Source organism: Schistocerca piceifrons, chromosome X (genome assembly GCF_021461385.2).
Source record: "Schistocerca piceifrons isolate TAMUIC-IGC-003096 chromosome X, iqSchPice1.1, whole genome shotgun sequence".
Taxonomy (NCBI): Eukaryota; Metazoa; Arthropoda; class Insecta; order Orthoptera; family Acrididae; genus Schistocerca; species Schistocerca piceifrons.
The window spans coordinates 202011029-202032647 of NC_060149.1; the positions used below are offsets into that span (position 1 = coordinate 202011029).

Sequence of the window (21619 nt, forward strand, 5' to 3'; positions counted from 1 at the left end):
GGTGCACGATTCTGACCATAATGAGACACAGCCGGGTGGTGAAACAAGGTATACTCCAGAAAATTGCCATGCCCATAGCTTCAACTACGGTATAAAAAAATAGTCATCTATGATGCAGAACAAATAATAAAAACTATCCATTGCTATTAAAGATCACATACTGAGATGACTATTGGATACAAAGTGTGTGTAAACCAGTTTTACGTCAAACAACCATCAGCATTTTCAGAAGACACTGGTCAAGTTAAAGTTACAGTTCCATCCATCCATCCATCCATCCATCCATCCATCCATCCATCCATCCATCCATCCTGGTGCCCCGTATTCAGCCAATGCCCAATCGGGACTGGTCTCCAACTACGTGGAGAACCAATCATACCTTTAACATGGACTATTACACAGTTTCGTTGTCAACATGCAATAACCACTAAATGGCAGGTGGCAGCACAAGCAGTGGAGGGTATGTAAAGTGTCAGGCGTTGCAGAAAACAGTGCAGTCATTGTCGGATTGTGAAAACGAAATGATTTATCTGATGTTCAAAATGGCATCGGTGGCTTTCGAGCCAAGGGTGGAAGCATTTACGAAACAACTAAGTTTGAACAATGTTTTTACGCTGCCATGGTTAAAATATACCATGGATGGAAAAATGGTGCTATCTAAAAGCGGCGCCAAGGCTATTGTGGGCCATATGACACGAAAGAACAATGGCTGCAGATGTGTTTACAGGCAAATAGATAAGCAACTGTTGAACAATTTACCACCCACATGAACCAAGGGGCTACCAACAGTCTCTCCTCAACAACCAATCAGTGAATGTTTTTATGTATGTGCCTCCACAGCAGACACCTAATTCATGTACCCATGCTAATTGCTGTTCACTGGCGATGAAGGACGGATTTTTCAAGACAGTCTTACAACAGTATGTCTACCAAGTAATGACATGTGGCCTTTGGGATGAATCAAATTTTATGCTGCATCGGACAGATGATCGTAGGTGGGTGTAGCATGAAATGGCTGAAAGCAAACACCCTGCAACAACTGTTGAAAAGGTCCAAGCCAGAGGAGGAAGCATTATGGTCTGGGGAATGTTTTTGTGGCATTTCCTGGGTGATCTCGTCATTCTGGAGGACAAAAAGGATCAACAAAAGTACACATCTATCCATGGGGGCCATGTCCACCCCTACATGCAGTTTGTTTTTCCTCAGCATGATGGCATTTATAAGCAGGACAATGTGTGTGTGTGGTTCGAAGGACACCAGTATGAGTTTACCATACTTCTCTGGCTATCAAACTCCCTGGATTTAACCCAATCAAGAATCTATGGGATCACCTTGATTAGGCTGTTCATGCCATGGACCCTAAAGCAAGAAACCTAATGCAGCTGGCCACAGCACTAGAGGTGGCACGGCTGTCGGGTTGCCACTCACAAGGTCTCGCCCAGGATACCATTAAATATTTGAATGATCAGACCCAGTCATCAAATGCAAAAAATGAGATGATATGGAGATTCTTGTTGATATCCAGTTTTATCTCAATGAAAAAGTCCAGCAGAGAACCACAACAAAGACAAGCTCAACAAAAAGAGAGAAATTTTGGGTAAACATAAACATTACGAAAACGTGTAGCTTGGAGGAAGACCAAGTGAAGCACAGATCCAAGAAATGTAGAGAAGACACTCATATAGAAAGAAAATTTTTTTGCTGTGCCACACAATTACTGTGTTGAGAGGCTCCTGTGTGGAAGTTTGTAGGTGCACAGGGAATGGTTTGGGTTGCACCAGATTGGGTTCAGAAAGGTTACATCTACTGATAATACAATACATAGGGTTACAACTGTGGAGGACAGTACCCTGAAGAAATATGGAGTAGTTACAATAGTGGTCATCAAAGGTGCCTCTGATAATCTCCTATGCTCTGTTACGTTCACATGATTAATATCTCCAAACCTCATAATGCCTCTTCAATAGTCTGGGGGACTACTGTTACGAAAGAGTGGCAGGCTGCACAGCTAAAGCTAATCAATGACATTACCAAGAGCTGATCTCAAGGCTCCATCTGTGGCTCTTTTTTTTTTTTTTTTTTTTTTTTTGGATCTAACCATTAAACCTTTGCTATCTGTGCTGGCTGAGGAGTACAACGTAGATAGTGTCATCACTTAAGAGGATAACATTCTGATAATTGTCTCAGAAGACTTGAGACAAAGCTGTTTTATCACTGATGCAGCAATGGTGCATTAACAACAAATTCACAGCAGTTGCCCGCGAAAATAACCTTTTTAGTGCTAAAATATACATTTTCTCTACCAAGAAATCTTACTCTCAAATTTTGAGAAAGTTCGATTCATAAAAGTCAGGTGTGTAGATATTAAGGATTGTACATCGATGAAAAATTTCTGTTATGCTCATTAAAGTCACTGAGAAAGCTTACAAAACCATGGACAAGCTGGCCTGCTTTGTCAGTAGTGAAGACTGCACCATAGTGTCATCGTTGTTGCTATTATTGCATTTGCAGCAAGGATGTGGGTCCGGTAGTTGTGTTAGCAATGTGCAAGATCACACCCAGATGTATGCAATGACGTGCTTCTAAGATTAACGGGCGTTTTTGGTACACTCAAATAGAAGCATTTTTAGCAATTCTGAGAATATATCCTACTGACAATAGTCACATACAGAATTGTGTGGTACTGGTTGTGACAAGAGACCATTGAGATAGTGAGGCATATCACTGAAGAACAAAAACAAAGTGTAACTTTAGTGATGGCTGTTCTGTTTACCAATTATTTCCCGACATTCAAGAATGGCATGGTGCAGTATCATAATGGAACATGAGATGTACACTATATATCTAACATAAAATCAGCAAAAGTCAGTCAGACAGATGTGAATGTGGAGAGAGGGAGACTGGTACACCTGACCATACATTACCGTGTCCTCCAAACCGTGATATTAGGAGGGAAAAAAACCTTAATTCCTGGGTAACTATAGATAACATTTGCAACCAAATACTCAACAGGGAGTTTCTTTGGTTCAGGGAACCAAGGACTGCAAACAACTGAAGTGTCAAGCACATCAATGGCTATTGTAGTTACATTTTCAGATATCAGTAAGAATAATTATTAGTGCCTAATATATTAAACACACTTTATGAACAGGGTTCTTAATATTATGTACTGCAGTTTGTAATTGTAACAAATATGTTACTTATTGTTGATGTAGACAGACTCAATTGGTATGCACTAAGTCATTTATAAAAATGCACTTACAGTGTCCACAGCTTTTGTGTTACGTGCTGCTGTTGGTAAGAGTTCGCGTGATGAATCACGGGAGGTCAACACGACAATTCACGAGTCAGATGAATGTAGTCAATGAGATTATTCTTCTTAATTTTCTATGGTTCTTACATGAAGTTAGATGGAATTTTCTTCTATTAGGTTAGAATTTATCCATGTCATCGGAATTTTCGGGAAAATTGGAAACAAAAGATAAAAGTAGATTATTGCAATGATGAATGTATATCTGTGACTAAGCAACACACCAATCTATTACGACAATCATATTTTTGCGTCGAGATTCATAGGCTTCACCATCTCACAAGCAAATCATCACATTCCGACCTAACCTAGGGCTTTGGCTTCACTACAGGTCAGTCTGTCAGCACATCTAGTTTTTTCAAGCCGCCAAAGAAATACAAAACTCAGTAAGTGACCTTAAAATTCATAATAACCAGATCAGTAAAAGTTATTCTAGTGCTGTTGATAAAAAACACCAGTAATCAAATTGTATCTTCTGTCAAAAGATATCATTAGGTATAGAGATCCCCATTGGCTACCATGTACTATCACCTTACTGGCTACAACCAACGCCAATAATTGACATCAGCACACAACACAAAAACTGCCAGCAATGCAAGTGCACTTTAACCCAAGTCATGTGTAATTCATAATTTTTGTTCATGCTGTGGGCCATGTAACTAAATCTCTGGCAACAAGACATGCAGCAACTCAAGTTCTACAGAGTCCTACAAAAGCAAAGGGCTTTATCTACACAATTGAAATCGTGAACAGGCAGAACAGAAGGTGCTGTGACTTGAGTTTCACAAACACTGGCAAGGATACAGTGTACAACAGGGTTTAAGCTCAGCTGGTGATGGTTTATACACACTATATCTGGGGTTATATCTTATCTTTTTCCAGTCACTAATGTTTTTTTTATTAGATTTCACAAAGATGATAATATAATGAATTTATAAATAAAATACCATATATCTATACTACTATATAAAGACAAGTCTTACTTTAACATTGTTACCAAAACTTGCGAAAATTTCTTGACCAATTTTCTTCAAATTTTTTACACATTACTATAAAAAATGTTTGGACAGAATGGACTACATATTTTTTAACTACATGCCGCCCCCCCCCCCCCCACACACACACACACACACACACACACACACACACACACACACAGGGTCTCTCTTCTAAGAGTCATGAGGCATATTTTCTCTGGCAATTCAGCAGATATTTGCAACAGTTGTCTGCAAGTTGTGGCTCATGTTGGCACCAATGATATCTGTTGCTTGTGTTCCGAGGTCATCTTCAGGTCATACAGGCGGCTGGCAGAGGTCGTGAAGACTGCTAGACTCATACATGAGGTGCAAGCAGAGCTTGCAATTTGCCGGTTGTTCCCACAGTTAATAAGGGTCCTTTGGTTTGGAGCCAAGTGGAGAGTCTCAACCAAAGATTTTGTTAACTCTGTGATGGTCTTGGCTGCAGATTTCTGGATTTGCATTATGGAATGGAGAATTGCACGACTTTGATAGGTCAGGGTACACAATACAAAGGAAACAGCTTCTTGGGTAGCAGAGTACATGTGGCGTGCACAAGGGGGGGGGGGGGGTTAGGGTAGACTCTGATAGACAGTTGCCAATCGATACGCAGATAGTAAATTCAGACCACAATTAGAGTAAAGCCATTCTGACTATAAAAATTTTATCAGTAAATTGTCAAAGTGTTTGTAACAAAGTTCCCAAATTTACTGCCCTCCAGAAAGGTTCTCACACTCAAATTATTCTTGAGGCCGAGAGTTTTAGATGCTATAGGAGGGGAGGGGGGGGGGGAGTGTTCATTGCAGTTGACTAAAATATTGCCTCCACAGAGGTCGAAATTGAGTGTGACTGAAGTTATCTGGTTGCATATAAAAAGTATAAGTGAAGCCAAGTTGGACGGTTTTTACCGGCCACCCGATTCTGCTGTGACAGTTCTCAAGTCATTTAAAGAAAGTCTACGACCAGTAGTGCATAAATACCCAGATCATGGAGTACCAGTTAAAGGCGACTTCAACTTACTGAGTATGGACTGGGACATCTCCCAAGTCATTGCGGAGGGTCAGCCCTGTGAAGTACATTTCATCATGTTTTCTGGAAACTGTCTTGAGCAGCCACTTCACCAGCCCACATGCAATGGAAATTCCTTAGACCCTGTAGCTACGTACAGGCCAGACCTAACTAACAGTGTTGGCACAGAGACAGTAACAAGTGATCATGATGTCATTAAAGCAACTATGTTTACAATAGTTAATAAGTCAAGAAGGCTAGGAGAGGGGGCAAAGTTTAAGCATACCATGGTTCTTGGTCTGAAGAACTGTGCACCTAGTAAGTGGATTAAGGACTGAAAGGACCCACCAACGTCTAATAAACAAATACAGAAGGTGGTGATGAAGCAAATGCGGTTGCACTCTTAGTTCAAAAGAGAATGCACAAATGACGACAGACAAAGGTTCGTAGAAATTTGTGCATCTGGAAAGACCTATGCACAATGCATAGAACTACCATATCTACCTTAGCAAAAGATCTGACAGAAAACCAGAGAAAATTCTGATCCTATGTAAACTCATTAAGCGGGTCCAAGGCTTCCATCCACTCACTCACTCACTCATTGACCAGTATGATGAAAGCAAAACAAAAGACGAAGTATTAAAAGTTCGGCAATTAGGTAATCGGTAACGCAGCAGAATCGGAAAAACATACTGTCATTTGACCATTGAACAGACTTCCATATAGATGACATTGTAATAAGTATTCCTGGCATAGCAAAACAACTGAAAGGGTTGAAAACAAGTCTGTCACCAGGTCCAGAAGGTATCCGAATTCAACTATGCAAAGAGTACCCTATGGCATTGGCCCCTTACATGGCTTGCATTCATCACAAATCTCTTGCCCAGAGCAAAGTCCGGAGTGCAGTGACATGGGCTGGGCAAATGCCCACTGTGTAGAGCATTTATAAATGAGCATTTGCCCGGAAATTTGTTCTTAGCAGTTTTAAATGCCCAAAATCTGGGCATTTATAAAATAGTATTTTTTAAATTTTTTGTTGCTAGAATGCATAATTTACCGATTACAATATAGAATGGGATGATACTCCTGATATCAAAAGTTAGTTTCTTACTAACAAGGGAAACTCTCCATCACATCCCCCCCCCCCCCCCAACATTTAGTGGTAAGATGGCCCCGATCATAGATCAAGCATGAAAACTGGAAGGAGGTGTACTGAATTGTGGTAAAAGAAGCAAAATAGAAACAATGAATGGTCCAAGCTGAAGGTGTGCAACATCGAGCAAATTTGAAGAGCCAAGGCATCCCAGTAATGTGGCCACGGTGTTGGACTGTGAAGAGGGAGATCCATGTTCAAATCTCTCTCATGCACGAATATGTTTTTTCCACAAAATTATGAACTGTCCACCCAGTCACTGATGTGTCTAATCCCCTTCTGTGGCCTTGGCAATTATACTATGCACTGGTTATAGAATATGGATCCTGTGGTAAGAATATGTTAACATCGCAAGTAAATGTGATGAATAGTGAGAGCAGGCAAAAAGCCACATAGACCTCTCACAGAAACGAAAACAACAAAGAAACGATGTGAACTATGTTACAACAAAGGAATTCAAGAGTCAAAGCTTCCAAAACAGAACTAAAGAGTCACAGCATGTGGTACTTGTGTAGAACAAATAGGAGGTACATAAGTCTTGATGTCTCTTCCTTACACTTTGCTGCTGCAAAAGGACATTACACCACAACACGACACAGTGACATCTATTCGCAGACGCACAGTTCATAAGTTTGTGAGAAAAAAGAAAGTGGGACACAAGGGAGATTTGAACACGGATATACCCTGTTGCAGTCCAACACTATGACCACATAACAACAACAGCGTGGCTTTTTAAATTTGGTCGATCTTTGACTGATCACTGTTTCTATTTTGCTTTCTCTCTCTCTCTCTCTCTCTCTCTCTCTCTCTCTCTCTCTCTCTTTTTTCACAGTTCAATACACCTCCTTCCTGTTTTCATGCTTGATCTGTGTTCAGTTTTTGACAGGCTATCTACTGGGCCATTTTACAACTAAATCTGTGTGGCTGGAGTGCCATGAGGAGTTGTCCTTCCTTGTAAGAACGAAAGGAAACGCACGCTCTCTCTCTCTCTCTCTCTCTCTCTCTCTAATCTGTGTCAAATCTCTGAATATTATTGAAGAACAATTATTGATAAAAAAATTATTATTGAATGTATTTAACAGCTGGCATGTGTTTCTTGATGACAAATTTTATTCTTAATGTTAAACTGTTTTCAGTGGGAAAAAAAAGATTTATTGTCAGATGTAGGGGTAGGGCCTGTTTGGACCTTTTTCAATTTAAAAGGAAAAGAAGTATCCTGTAAATATTGCTTTAAGGAATACAAAGTGTCACATTCCAACGAAGTGGAACAGCGTATCAAAAAGTGTGTGAAGTGCTCTCAGAATTTCAAAAACGTGTGAGTTAGGAACAGTGACAGAACAACTTTCCAATTTTTTTGCAGTAGTACAGAAAAGTCAAAATACTACCTACAGGCTAACTACTTTATATAAACCATACCTTATTTCAAAAACACTTTAAACTTGTGTCATTTTGTTTTTTTATTATGCCTACGCCAAGAATTGACTACATTAAAGTTGTAAAAAGTTCTGTTTACAGTCCAATTTATTTCCCCTAATAACTCTCCACTAACTCTCAAGCAGCGTTTTCAACTTGGTTACCCAATCAGCGAAGAAGCAGTGTCGTAAAACATCTTTTCCAATACCAAATATCAGCTTAAAATTTGTTTATTAGTGCCGCTTATCAATTAACTTTTAAAATGCACAAATACCTGGGCATTTATGAATTTTGTACACTTGCCCAGGCAATTATCTGGGGCATTTGCCCCAACTTATAAATGCCAAGACATTTTACACCACTATTCAAGTGACTGTAAAAATGCTCAAGTGACTCCTGTATGTAAGAAGGGTAAAAAGAACAGAACCACACAATTACAGACCAATATCTCTAATATCAGTTTATTGCAAAATCCTTGAACATATTCTCAGTTCGAATACAATAAATTTTCTTAAGACCGAGAACCTTGTACCCATGGATTAGTATGGTTTTAGAAACCACTGTTCATGCGAAACTCAGCTTGGGCCCTTTTCTCGCGTGATATACTGCGAATTATGGATGAAAGGCAACAGACAGATCCCATATTTCTAGATTTCCGGAAAGCATTTGTCACAGTGCCCCTCTGCAAACTGTTACCAAAGGTACGAGCATATGTAATAGGTTCCCAGATATGTTAGTGGCTTGATGACTTCTTAAGCAACAGGACCTAGTATGTTGTCCTTGACAGTGAGTGTTCATCAGAGACAAGGGTACTGTCAGGAGTGCCCCAGGGTTGAGTCACTGTAGGACAATAGAAGATGACTTACACAAAATTTCTAGTTGGTGGGATGAATGGCAAATAGCTCTAAATGTAGAAAATGTAAATTAGTGGATATGAGTAAGGAAAAAAAATCCATACTATTTGGATACAGCGTAAGTAGTGTCTTGCTTGACACAGCCACATCAAAAAATATTGAAGCGTAATATTGTAAAGGTATACGAAATTGAACAAGCATGTGAGGATTGCGGTAGGGAAGGTGAACGGTCGAATTTTGGTTCACGGGGGGAACTTTGGGAAAGGGTAGTTCATCTGGAAAGTAGACAGCATGTAGGACACTAGTGTGACCTATTGTTGAGTATTGTTCAAGTGTTTGGGATATGGACAAGGTAGGATTAAAGAAAGACATTAAAGCAATTCAGAAGTGGACAGCTTGATTTGTTACTGGTAGCTTCAAACAATACGCAAGTGTTAGGGAGATGTTATAATCCACCAGGTTGCGGAGGATGCTAAGTTCACCCAACCTGGATATGATGTGACGTCATTATGACGTATACACGCTTTAGTCAATTAACGCACCTATCGACTCTTACGAACGTTCGAGATTCTGAACTGTCGTCAGCTAGTGGTTTGTTTTGACACGTGCGATTCTGAAAACAGCTCAGTGTGGCAGCGTATATGTATTTCGCCAAAATAAAAGAGCTGGATATTAATAGAAATATTCCTGACCGTGGCGTTGAAAACACCACGTAAAAAAGTGATGTCTTCTTATGTCCCGACCAGATTAGATTGTGTGATTGTTGTATTGAATGCTTACGCCGAAAATAATATTTGTTTATTATCAACATTTTAGTCTGGTTTCATACAATTGGTCTTGTCGGTACATATTAGATTGTAGCAGCATACTCTTGCTGACATTTTTTTCTTAATTTATATAGCTGAAAGAGAACTCGTGCAAGTTTGTTAGCTAAGTAATTTATATGTCCATCCCAAGATAGTCTTATCAACCATAATTCCACGTAATTTTACACTCGGACCGCAGAGACAGGTACCTTAGTGTCCAGTAATGACTGATGTGTAGAATGATTGAATTTCGAACTTAAAAAGAAAAATATGAGGCATTGTTGAAGAAAAATCGTCGACCGGGGATGAAATACAAGGGGAAAAGGATTTCTCAATGTAATCTTAACCAAAGGTTAGTGTCTAGTATTGATTGACGTATGAAATGATTGAATGCAGTGTCAAAACATTCCATGGTGGTAAGCTTTTCTCTCATTAGTCTCTCGAATGCTGAACACATAATTAGAGACAAGCAAACGAAAAACAACGCACAGGACACAAACACAGTACAATACACGATTTAAACGCAAGGAACGCAAAACACATCTAAACGAATGGCGCAGAGCACAGCGCTACCCTGTCACAACCTCTCGAAAGTTCACAAAAGTCGAATAGTCGATATACGGTTTCTATCGTTTTCGATGTAGCGTGTATACGTCATAATGACGTCACATCGTATCCAAGTCCGGTGAACTTAGCATCCTCCATAAGGTTGCAGCTGACACTAACCTCTCTCTTGCTGCATCAAACTACCAAAAATACAATCCCCGGAACATGTAGTTAACTAACAGACCAAACACCACTTTCAAATTTTATCTTTCCTTACTTTCATAGCTGTTATTTTTATGTATTGTGACCCAACTGACTTTCAATCAATTTAGTTTTATTCTTCCTCACAGTGTACTTCTTTCCCTTACCTTTCCCATTGTCTCTCTCTCTCTCTCTCTCTACCTAATTTCCAACAGTGTGCCTGTGTTTCATTTTCTTTTTCTTTGACTTGCTGACCGACCACGATCACTATCGATTACTCAAGTTTTGAAATCTCATCTCATGTGAGCTTTCCTTGTTAATTACCATCTAATCCTTTAGAATGAATTCTTTGACTGACGATTACAAGATATTTTTCCTGCACAGTCCTTGAACAGCATCAGTTTCTTGAGCACTGTGCTCTAAACTAAGTACTGATCACTTTCACGTAGTTTCTCTCGGCAGGTGGTGAACAATTCAACTCTGACAAGTGGTCTGTAACGTTCAGAAACAATTTCATGAATATTACGATTAGGTACTGAACTACAAATTACTACAGCCTACTGTACACTGGACAAAAACATTGACGGAGATTTTAAACAGAGATTCATAGTTTTTATCACACAAAATTTCACGGTTTATTTTTTACTGGAGTATTTATTGCGGTAACTAACAATTTACATTCCTCTCAGGAGTACTAATTAGTCAGTCAGTTGTTCCACAGATCAAATTCACAATCAACGTTATGATGTGGAACTTGTCAACAGAACAAACATAGAATTTATGTACAACTAAAAAGAAATAAAATACAATAATAATAATAATAATAATAAAAAAAAACATAGCACGAATTGTTAAGCAGAAAGTTCTTTGATCTACACCTGAAAACATTTCTGCTATGTGTCAGACATTTTATTTCTATTGGTAGATTGTCAAAGAACTTTATAGGTGCATATTTCAAATCTTTCTGCACCATAGTTAAGATTCATTAAACGGTAATGCAGGTAATTTTTTCCTTCTAGTACTGTACTTGGAAATAACTCTGTCACTCTCAAATTTCAACATATTGTGGAAAGGAAAATTATACGTGAATAAATGTACCATAATGCTATGGTTAATATTCTAACTGCTTAAAGAGTTACTTGCCAGATATTAACTGGTAAATATTTGATACTCTGAAGAATCTAACTGGCAAATAGAAAACAGCAATGTTTTATTTACTTTACAAACGAATTAATGTATGTGTGTGAACTCCACACAACTCTAATCGCTTTTTTGCGGTATGAACAAATTCTGCCTAAGTGACGGGTTACCCTAGAATATTACCCCAGAAGACATCAATGAATGCAAATATGCCAAACATGTTGACTTAGTGACTTCTGTATTCCCAAACTTGGCTATTATTTTTATGGCAAAAGTAGCCAAACCTGAATGTTTTAGCATGTTTACTATATAACTTTTCCAGCTTTTAGTTTTCACCAATATGCAGACCTAACTTACAATTTTATAACCTATAGGTCATTTCTTGTTTGTATACGAGGTTAATGGAGATGAGATAATCCAGGGAATGAGACTCATATAAGAATGAAATGGATCACATCACCATATGTAGTTTTACTAACCATAAAATGCTTTGCAAACAGTTAACGAGTTTCACACGTAAGATACCAAATGAATCTCTACTTGCTAGCTGGAAAGTCACAGATAGAAACAATTGACTAGCTATAAGGACAATACTACTGGTACAAGTTACATAATGAAGCTCACTTGAATTTTTCATAGTTTACGTACGATACATGTATATACTACGCATTAAAATTTTCATCAGAGACTTGACCATTACCTATGTAGAAACTTCAGAAAGCAAGTTACAAATGTCCTCTAACGTAAGACCATTGCATAACAAGAGTGATACATTGTCAGATGTATACACTTCGAGATTCCTGCACAGACCTTTCTGTTGAATTACGGATAATAGGTACATCACAGTGTGCGCCTGAAATGGTACAGCAATTGGAAAGAACGATTGGCAGAATGTTCCGAAATACTTGTTGGCTATGTTGAAACACAGAGTCATGTATCTGGATCACTTTGGCATGTAGTGAGCTTTTAATAATAGTTACTTGGTCTGCCATAATGTGTAAGTGTAGCCCCTGTCACAGAGCCGAGTGGACTTCCTGGAGCTTAGCAGTTTAATACAATGTAATTTAATCTAGTTTCTGTTTTCCACATACTTCTATGGCAAAATGAATTGTACCTGCATATTTTACTACTGTTTATTAACTTAAAGTCCTCTGCGTGAATTTTACGGCACGACCTTCCTATGAGCCGATTTTCAATCGTAGTGTAAATTGGAGTTGGCGTAATAGCAGAATGTAGTTTGCATCCAGTGACTTCTTGGGTTAATGTTACATACTTGTGGTGCAGAGAGAAACTGATTAAAGATAGACTGGGACTGCCCATGTTGGGTATGGATACGAGGGGAATTGGCCACTGTCCATAAACAGCTAGAAGGTGTGTTGCCAGGGCTGATCGACTTCAGGCTGCTGCCCTGGGCTGTGAAGGTGCTGGGGCACCTGAGGCAAATGCTTTGGCATCTCTGGAGCCTATAGTGCTGGCTAAGATCCGTGAGAACGCTGTGCCTTCCAATTCGCACATCCCAGGTGATTGACAGTTACCCGCTGGTAACTGGTGAACAATGGCAGAGTTTTGAACCTCTGAGTGGAAGGTGAAAGTGGGTGCAAGCAACACGGCTCTACCATTATGCCTCAAAAACTGGTTTGTGGTATTGCTCACTGATGAAAGTATATCTGAGCCAGCCCTGAATGCCTTTTCTGTTGGGACTGAGGCCAATCTTCCTTAGGGGTCCGGACAAGTGCAGAGAATGGGACTGCTTGTCACTGGGAGCTCTAGGTTAGGCAGGTAATGGAGCCCCTCAGGAAAATAACAGGCAGGTTGTGAAAGAAGGCCAGTGTCCACCGTGCTTGCTAGAAGGTCTTGTCCCATATATGGAGAAGGATCTGCCAGCAGTGATTGAGCACACTAGGTGCGATGCGCTGTGAATTGTGGCTCATGTCGGCACGAATGATGCTTGTTGCCCCGATTCAGAGGCCATCTTTGGGTCCTACAGGCGATGATTGATTTGGTAAAGACAGCTACCCTCACTCGTGGGCAGGAAGAGCTATAATTTTGTAGTGTAATTCCCAGAACTCATCATGGTCCTCTAGTTTGGAACTAAGTGGAAGACTTAAACAACTTCCTCAGATGATTCTGTGACAATGTTGGATGCAGATTTCTTGACATCCCCTGTTTGGGGGAGAAATTTAAGAAAACCCCTTAATAGGTCAGGTATGCACTACACGCAAAAAGTGTCTGAAACGGTAGCAGAGTATGTGTGACGTACACATGTGGGATTTTTAGGACAGAGAAATCCCTCCACGGATCCAATTTGGTGCGTTCAGAGTCCAGGCAGGGTAGCATTTGTCATATCAGATTGGAGAAAGAAAACATGAACATAATATCAGTCAACAACAGGAACGACTACAGAAGTGCTCCGGAACCAGTCTTGCTTATAAATTGTAACTCTACCCACATATTACTAGGGGCAGAAACTAACTGAAATCAAATGTCACTAGGAATGAAATTCTTAACTCCAACTCTAATGTATATTGCAAAAATAGCTGAATGCTGGTAGTGCACAATGTTTACAGCAATAAAGGATAAAAAGGATGTCAGCAGCTTTTCTGTTGCATGCTGCAGTTGGTAACTGTTATGTGTGGCGAATTATGAATAGTGAACACAAAGGATGATGAGTCAGATCATTAGACAATATGGCAGGACTAATGAGAAAATTGTGTTCAATAAAGGACATAGTGATGTGGAGTGTACAAAATAACACAGTGACGTAAAAGAATATGCTGTGCAGAATTTGTCGCATAAAGCAGAATATGTCATAAAATTTAAACTGTACTCTTAGGTTTTTGCGTAACCACAGAAATGACGTTTCAAAAATACCTCACAAAGTTTTCAAAATGATCACTGGGCTATGCCAAAGACCAATCTATTGCAACAGCAAGTTTTACTCTCATCACATTCATTGGCTTCGTTAAATCTCAACCAAACTAAGATTTCAGCCTAAGCTCTACCTTGGGCTACACTGCAGATCCCTGGCACCACAAACTGTTTTGGTTTTAAGTTTAGGTAGTTGGTGTGGTATTGTGGGTTGTGGAAGTGTTTTCAGTGAGTTATTAAGTTTGTGTGTGTGTGTGTGTGTGTGTGTGTGTGTGTGTGTGTGTGTGTGTGTGTATTTGACGGTTGTGTTAGGTCTTATTAGTTTGGTGTTTGTATGGAAAGAAGTCTAATTTTTTAATTGCTGTTTTGCTATGTAAGGTTATGACTGAAGTTCACGAGTGTATCATTACATTCTGAGGTGGGGTGGTATAATGTTGTCTGTCATACAGTTTCTGCATATGTTTGGCCTTATTTGCTGAATATGTTAGGTGTCATGTTTGTGGCAACAACATGATGATGAGAGTTCTGGCCGCTTGGACCAGAGACGCGTATATATGGCATTGTCGGTATGACAATATCTGGTACCTGGTTTGAGAAATCTAGATTGCCAATGACATAGATTGTCTTGCTTACTTATTATTTTTGTTATCAGGTATGTATAAGTTTTTATGTGCAGAAGGCTGGTGTGAGTGAGACAGTTTTGGACTGGTTTTCTTTTTTGTCGAGAGGTTTCTCCGCAGTACATGAAGTATATAGGGCAGTTGGGTGTGCTGCGGATTGTTGAAGAAATTGATGAATCACAGCTTGGTAACAGGAAGCATGGAAGAGTCAGTTCTCGGGTTGGTTTGTTGGTGTGGGGGTTGTTATTTTGGGAGGGGGGAGGTTGAGGTTATGCTACTCATGTTTTTAGTGTTTTGCAGTTTCATAGTAAGAGGGAACTAGTGGGTCTGATTGAGGAATATATTGAGGAGGGTATTACTATAATTTCTGATGCATTTTTGTCTTATAGGGGAATGGGGAAGAGGGGTTATAATCATTCAGTAGTTAACCACACTATCGAGTTTAAGGATTATGAAACCGGGGCTTGTACTAACATGATAGAGTGATTTTGTGGGGCAATTAAATCAGTTATAGGGAAGAGAAAGAGGAGCTCTTCCAACATACAATCCCATTTAGATGAGTACTGCTGACGGAAGTGTGTCCCTGCCAAGTTTAGTATTTTTTGTTTTGTTTTAAGGGCTGTGGGGAGGATGTGCAGGCCGGGGTAGGTTGGTTGTGTTTTAACTGATGCAGGACAATTACTTTTCACGACACTCATATACATGATCTAGTAGATAACACCAGAAGTCCCACATTTTTCACAGAGGGCGCTATTCTATACTGAAAAGTTTAAACACTAGAAAACTGTAGCGAACTGCAGGAAGACCTGCAATGGATTGACATATGGTGCAGGAAGTTGCAACTGACCCCTCAACATAAACAAATGTAATGTATTGCAAATACATTTACAGAAAGAACCTTTATTGTACGATTACACGACTGCAGAACAATCAATGGAAGCAGGTAAAATAATTAGGAGTAAGCAGACAGAGCAATTTTAAATGGAACAACTACATAATACTGATCATGGGTAAGGCAGATGCTAGACAGATTCACTGGACGAATCCTCAGGAAATGTCGTCAGTTGACAGGAGCAGTAGCTAACAAACACTACTTTGATGAATACTTGTGTATTGCTCGTCAGTCTTTGATCCATACCAGATAGAACTGATAGAAGAGATTGGACAGATTCGAAGAAGAGCAACACATTTTGTTTAGGAAGAGGAGAAGCATCACGAAGGTGCTCAGTCAACTCCAGTGACAAAAGCTGTAAGAGAGGCAGTCTGCATCACAGTACGGTCTACTGTTAAAATTCCAAGAGCATATGTCTTTCGAGGAGTCAACCAATATATTGCTCCCTCCTACATATATCTCGCATAAAGACCGTGAAGATAAAAAGTAGATTCTAGTCCACACAGAGGCTTACCAGCAATCATTCTTCCCGCGAACCATTCCCGACTGGAGCAGGAAAATGATAAAAGTACAGTGGTGCACAAAGTACATTCCACCACACACCGTAAGGTAAATATGATGCGAATGTGGACATGAGGCTGTGTTACGGACAAATCTGTTACCAAAATCTTTAATCCGCATTTCCATTCATTGGCTTCATCAACTTATATTTAAGTTATTACTTTACAACCTAATTTAAACCTTGGGGTATACTACGATCATTCAGTTGCCAAAGGCAAAATTTCACAGTAGGAAGGGGAGGAGGACACTACCCATCTCTAGCAACAACTGCTGTTTCTCAGAAAGTGCAACTGTCCACAAATTTTAGTTATTTTTTTTCCTACTTCTCCTAAATATAAGTTGTCACATGGCCACTGCTTCCGAAAAATCTTCCTTCTAGTATCATCCTTTTTATTAATCAAGCTAAAACTGTCCACAACCTAAGGACTGCTCTCTCTCTCTCTCTCTCTCTCTCTCTCTCTCACTCTCACACACACACACACACACACACACACACACACACACACACACACACACACACACACACACACACCAGACTACGATCTGAAATACCTTCTTCAGTTAATTGCTTGCAGGATCTGTGACAGACCTAATGATACACAAAAGTGGGAGTGCCAGATAGCAGCCATGACTAGAGTGACGATACGGTAATTTGACAATCGATACAGTTTTGTGAAAAACTAAAGAAAAGTGTTCCGAAAGTATGGTAAAAAACAGAGGTACAAGGATTCTTTTATTCACCACATTTCATAACAATATTTACAGCACACTACTTCATTGTGTTTGCATGGATACTTCCATTTTTGTCAGAAGCAAAATTTAAAAGAAAAATACCTGTACCTAATGTAATGGGTCTCCTTTACCTTCATATACGGCTATGATCACACAAACTAGTGAAAGCGCAACGAAGTGTAGTAAGTACCTAGGCAAAGAACTGGATTCCACAAATGATCATTTATTATATTTCTCATTCACTTCTATCCATTACAAAATCAATTTCAGTGAAGCTTCATTGCATAAAAACGCACTCTATTGTAAGACCTCTATCCTAACCTCAGAAACGGCAGCTTACAGCGATTAAAAACTGAGATCTGGGATATGACAATACTGGTATGTAGCTTTCCACCAGTAAAACAAAAGCACTGGCGTTTTAGGTTAAATGCACTTTTGTTTCGTACACTCAACGCGAGGAGAATTTCAAGGATGTGGAACATGCCACAAAAGCACCTCACACAAAGCGAAACTGAAATGGTCACTAAGTAAAAGTAAGAAACTTAATGTAGAGATCACAAAGTCAAACTCAAGGTAACAGCTATTCTGAAACGGGTACTGACAAAGAATTTGCTCGGTAACAATAATACAACATGATGGTTTGATGTCTTTCTCATGTTCAGAATGGAAAGAAGTATCAGCGTGAACAGAGATGAAACACGACTTATCCAAGAGCACCTTATTTGGGACGACTCATAATTTTAAAATATAAATCTGTTCACAAGTACTTCAAATACATACTTAAATTCAAATATGGGCCTTTTGCGTCTCCCATGTCGATACAACACTTAAACTGCTCAATTGCAACTTAACAACACGAACATACACACAACACAATCAAGTTCCCTCCTATTCCAAAGCTCTCTCCGGAAGATATGCTATATACTACGTGCCTTTACTTGTATATACGTTACAAGAGGTACTGTGGATGCGCTCCCTTCAAAGATATACTTTGACTTTCTCGAAGGCATCAACAGATGTCTCAGTTGTGAAGGTATCGCCACAGTCCAAAACCGGATTTACACACGCATTTTTGTGGCTTCCTGTAGTGGCATCGTGAGCTACCGTTCACATAGAACGGCATAAATTCTACGTAGTTGCACAGCTGTCAATGTGGCGTCAATGGAAATCATATGGGCGAGTATGAATGTTACAGCGCAGTTTATGGTATTAGAGCTATGACAAGAGTTAAATACAAGGAAGATGAAACCCAAATTTTGAATCCGAAAATAGATTTCATCCAATACAAAAAGGCGTCATTTGTAGACATAGTAGTAAATCGTTCTGTTAAATTTCCGAATTTAATTAACTTAAACTGTATAGCGTGTGAAAGAACACCGATAAAGGACGTTCGAATGTGCCCAGTGATACATCTGTGGGCTCATCTATGTTGTTTGTCGAATTTAAATACAAGTAATCTTTAGTGTGAACGTACTTTAACAGACTGTAACTGTCAAAAAATTGTGAGCACGGACTTAATGTTGGTTTGGAAGAATCTGTGGTAGAAGTACTCAGAAAAGAAGTTTCCGTAACAGAAAATTATTTGCGGAATATGAAATCAGTATTAATGCAAGTCAACACTGAAGAATATGTGCAGGACGAAAACCAACGGAAAGACATATTAGACCTAAGATCTCAACTTGTTTAGTGCGAATAACAGAGAAATTTGTGCTACAAACGGAGAACAAGTTTGATATTCTTGGACATGAAGACTTTAAATCCGAAGGAAAAGGGACGACAAGGAAAACTGATGATTGGGAAGATAGTAAGAAATTTCGAACAAAAGTGATCGAAAAAGTCACTCTACATAAACCATGTACTGAAGAAAAACGGTAAATTCCTTGTTTTTGCAGACTGCCATGGTAAAGGAAACACCGAAATTTTGCGCAATGCTCAACAAGGACTTGACATAACTGGAACTGTAAAACCAAGAGCACCTATATCTGAAATTCTAAAAAAAATATGAAAGATCGTTACAATCTGGAAGCAAATGTACTGTAATAGGAGGTGCAAACGACGTTTACTGTAATGAAAGTAGGCAAGCAATGAGGCTTTTGAAAAATAAACTTCGAAATAACACACATATTATCTTCTGTGTTGTGGCTATTCCACACAGGCATGATTTAATATACATATCAAAGAAAGTTTTGCATCACACAAAGTCCCAGAACTCCTGAAGATAGCCGTCCACTGTGGATATTGTATCACAGACACAGTCCCTTTGATTGTTCAGAGATGTCACTGAACCCACCCAAAGATGTAGACAACCATGCATGAGCAGTGCCTATTAGACAGAGGGGGTCCGACAGCCGATCAGTTCCAGTCATTCTACCAGGAAGGAGGTACACGGCTCGTGTTGACTGCAGTTCAACCATGCCTAGACGGTCAATACCGCAGTTCGATCGCATCCGAATTGTTACTTTGTCTCAGGAGGAGCTCTTAACAAGGGAAGCATCCAGGCGTGTTGGAGTGAACCAAAGTGATGTTGTTTGGACATCGAAAAGATGCAGAGAGTCGGGAACTGTCGATGACATGTCTCGCTCTGGCCGCCTAAGGGATACTACTGCAGTGTAAGCCCGCTACCTACAGATTATGGAACCCTGACCATATTTAATAATGTTTTTCATGCAACCATAGGACATCGTGTTACGAATCCAACTGTGCACAGTATGCTGCATGACGCGCAACTTCTTTCCAAACGTTCATGGTGAGGTCCATCTTTGCAACCATGACACAATTTAGTGCCATACAGGTGGAAACAACAACATGCCAAATGGACCTCTCATGATTGGCATCACGTTCTCTTAACCAATGAGTGTCACATATGCCTTCAACCAGACAACCGGCGGAGACGTGTTTAGAGGTAACCTGGTCAGCCTGAACGCCTTAGACACACTGTCCAGCAAGTGTAGCAAGGTGGAGGTCCCCTGCTGTTTTGGGGTGGCATTATGTTGGGCCGAAGTACACCAGTGGTTGTCATGGAAGGTGCTGTAATGGCTGTACGATACGTGAATGCCACCCTCCAACTGATAGTGCAACCATATTGGCAGCATATTGGTGAAAAGGGCTGTTGATGGACGACGTGACCCACCAACCACTCTGGGGGGTCTAAACTGAATGGCTGTTGAGGAGTGGGACAATCTGGACCAATTGTGCCTTGATGAACTTGTGGATAGTATGCTACGGCAAATACAGGCATGCATCAAAGCAAGATGACATGCTACTGGCTATTAGAGGTACTGGTGTGTACAGCAATCTGGACCACCACCTCTGAGGGTCTCATTGTATGGTGGTACAACATGCAATGTGTGGTTTTCATAAGCAATAAAAAGGGTGGAAAAGATATTTATGTTGATCTCTATTCCAATTTTCGGCACTGGTCCCGGAACGCTCAGAACCGAGCTGATGCAGAACTTTTTTTGATGATATAGAATAATTGTGTTAATATTGAAATAATGAGAACTGACAGGAAACTACACCAAATTTTCATTTCCCAGTGCCGTTTTCATACCAATTGATGGCTCTGTAATAGAGCATTTTACAACTCATGGTCTGCACAAAAATAACAAGTAAAAAAGTCATAGCTGCTGAAATAATAAAAGCTGTTCTGTCAACAAGTAAAGTAAACAACATCCCATTTTCGCTGCCAGCAGTGGTAAATTTAGAAGGCCCAACCATACCTGCGTAAACAATGGAAAATCAACAGGATCACTACCACAAACTTCATTTGCAGCAACAGTGATTGTGGAGTCTCAAAATGTAGCAATCAAACCTAGAACTGCTCACTCATCAGCAGCAGTGTCAGAAGCTTCATCTGCTGTTGACCTCCCATCAGTGGCTCAAGACCTTTTATTAGTATTAGTGCCTTTACAATCTTCAGCAGTGCAAGATCCTTCACAATCTGATGTGTTGCACCATCATCAGCAGTGACAGAGGCAAGCAGAAGAAGCACAAGAACCAGGAAACACACAACTCTACATGGTTTTGGTACCTGGCCTCAGTTCCAGGACTAACTTAACTCAGAAACATGCAGGTACACTTCCTACAATCTCTAGCTACAATTTAGAACAAAACAGTGACGTCAGAACAAAGAGTTTGGGGAATGACAAACTTCATGGTTTTTCACCAGAATATAATGAATGTAAGAAACAACCTGAAGCAGTTGTCTGTTTACATTAATGACAGCAATGCAATAAACAATGTAAATATATTATGTTTTACTGAAAATCATTTGAATGAAAGGATTGAGATGATACTATGATATGTATATATTTGTTCTGATGTCATATATACACAATGCAGCATTGTAATTCAATGGATTAAGGTAAGGTTATAATGTATATTGAAAACAATAAAGTGTACAGGTCTGTTGCTGTAAGAAATTACTGTGTTGATCAACATTTTGAGGCTTGTTGCATAGAACTCCATGTCAATATTCTGCCTATTTCTGTGGTTTCTGC

General features: G+C 39.6%; 1 protein-coding gene across 1 annotated transcript in view; it reads right to left on the reverse strand.

Annotated features, from left to right (window-relative positions):
* The window catches only part of LOC124721370 (DNA mismatch repair protein Msh2), a 229822-nt gene extending 211802 nt beyond the window's left edge, over positions 1-18020 (reverse strand). The window contains exon 1 of the mRNA XM_047246303.1: positions 17901-18020. Coding sequence (XP_047102259.1) covers positions 17901-17934 — 34 coding nt within the window. The 5' untranslated portion in view covers positions 17935-18020. The remainder of the gene's footprint in view (positions 1-17900) is intronic.
* Between the last annotated feature and the right edge of the window lie 3599 nt (positions 18021-21619).